This window comes from Sinocyclocheilus grahami, unplaced genomic scaffold (genome assembly GCF_001515645.1).
Source record: "Sinocyclocheilus grahami isolate Dianchi unplaced genomic scaffold, SAMN03320097.WGS_v1.1 scaffold584.1, whole genome shotgun sequence".
NCBI classification, from domain to species: domain Eukaryota; kingdom Metazoa; phylum Chordata; class Actinopteri; order Cypriniformes; family Cyprinidae; genus Sinocyclocheilus; species Sinocyclocheilus grahami.
In genome coordinates, this window is record NW_015505763.1 from 142,696 (window position 1) to 143,988 (window position 1,293).

The 1,293-nt window shown below is 41.2% G+C and overlaps 1 protein-coding gene across 1 annotated transcript in view; it reads right to left on the minus strand.

Moving 5' to 3' along the window:
* Positions 1-1,293, minus strand: part of LOC107556932 (guanine nucleotide exchange factor VAV2-like) — a 68,906-nt gene extending 67,613 nt beyond the window's left edge. The window contains exon 1 of the mRNA XM_016240195.1: positions 929-1,293. Coding sequence (XP_016095681.1) covers positions 929-1,132 — 204 coding nt within the window. The 5' untranslated portion in view covers positions 1,133-1,293. The remainder of the gene's footprint in view (positions 1-928) is intronic.

Genomic DNA, 1,293 nt, shown 5'->3' on the forward strand with positions numbered 1-1,293 from the left:
AAATGGGTGTTTTCAGTGTCTCAGAGAAACTCACAGTAAATGCTACTCCATGCAAACTCATCTGAGTTTGAGTCTATTAAAATGAGTTTGAGAATATTACAATAGTAATATTTAATATTTTATTTTAAAAAATATATTAATAGTTATTATTATTATTATTTCTGGACAGAAACCCAATTCAACACTGATAAGACATGCTGAAGGGGTGGGAGACACAGTGGGACGTGTGTTTAAAACCTCTCAAAACAGTCAACACTTACAAATGGCTACATCATGCTTCTCAACCACGTCATATTTACGGGTAGGAACTGCCTTTGCCACACATTCCTTCCCAAAGAGCACTGGCTGAGAGTCACATTCCTGAAACCCACGAAGAACTTGCTGCTTTTCCTGGTTTATGTTTACAGAGATAAGAGCCTTGGCCCTTCCTTAACATTCACCTTTAAACCCTGCACAGCCTCAGATACTTACTTTCAAATGATCAGGCTTATACATACTCTATGCAGTATGCACAGTGATACAAGGATGTTCAGCTATAAATACGTACGTGCTATTACCTATGGACAGTTTAAAAGACACCTGTGTGCTTTGCATTCAACTGCTTGATGATTGTGAGACCCTAACATTATACTAAAACGTTCTAGAATAGGGTTTTAAACAATGAGAATGACACTATAAAACATCAAAAGGTTTAGTTCAGATAATACTTTCGATTGATCGATTATGACAGTTCTATTTGTAATTGCGCAGCCATTAATGCTCGACAACGACCCCTGTTGATAAAAATCAAGAATGGCAATAAGAGTGGCAACCTATGGGAACAACACTGCACATTCTCCGGCTGTCGATACTATCATCAATCATTCCTGCATATGAGACAAGCATTAAAATACAGCCATTAAAAACACAGTCATGAACATTAACTTACCTGTGACATCTGAGGCCTGAAGTTGATCTGCTTTAGGTCCACGGATCCAGGAGACAGATTGTGCAGCATCTGGCACAGGAGCACCCCATCTCTGAGCGCCTGGGCCAGGTCGAACACCACCGCTGAGGGCCAAACGACCCGATGGTTGGGGGGCAAAACCTTACAGTCTATCAACCAGCGACCGCACTGTCTCCACTCCTCCATATTGACAGGAACAATGCCGAATATTGGCAAAAATAAAAACTATATATCTGGCAGCCTGGCGCACGTACCAAGATAAAGCTGACGTGAAATGTTCCCAGTTCCTCTGCAGTCCAAAGGGCACTAAAAAGCCTCAGGTCAATTGCGTGAGAATGCTCTTAGCA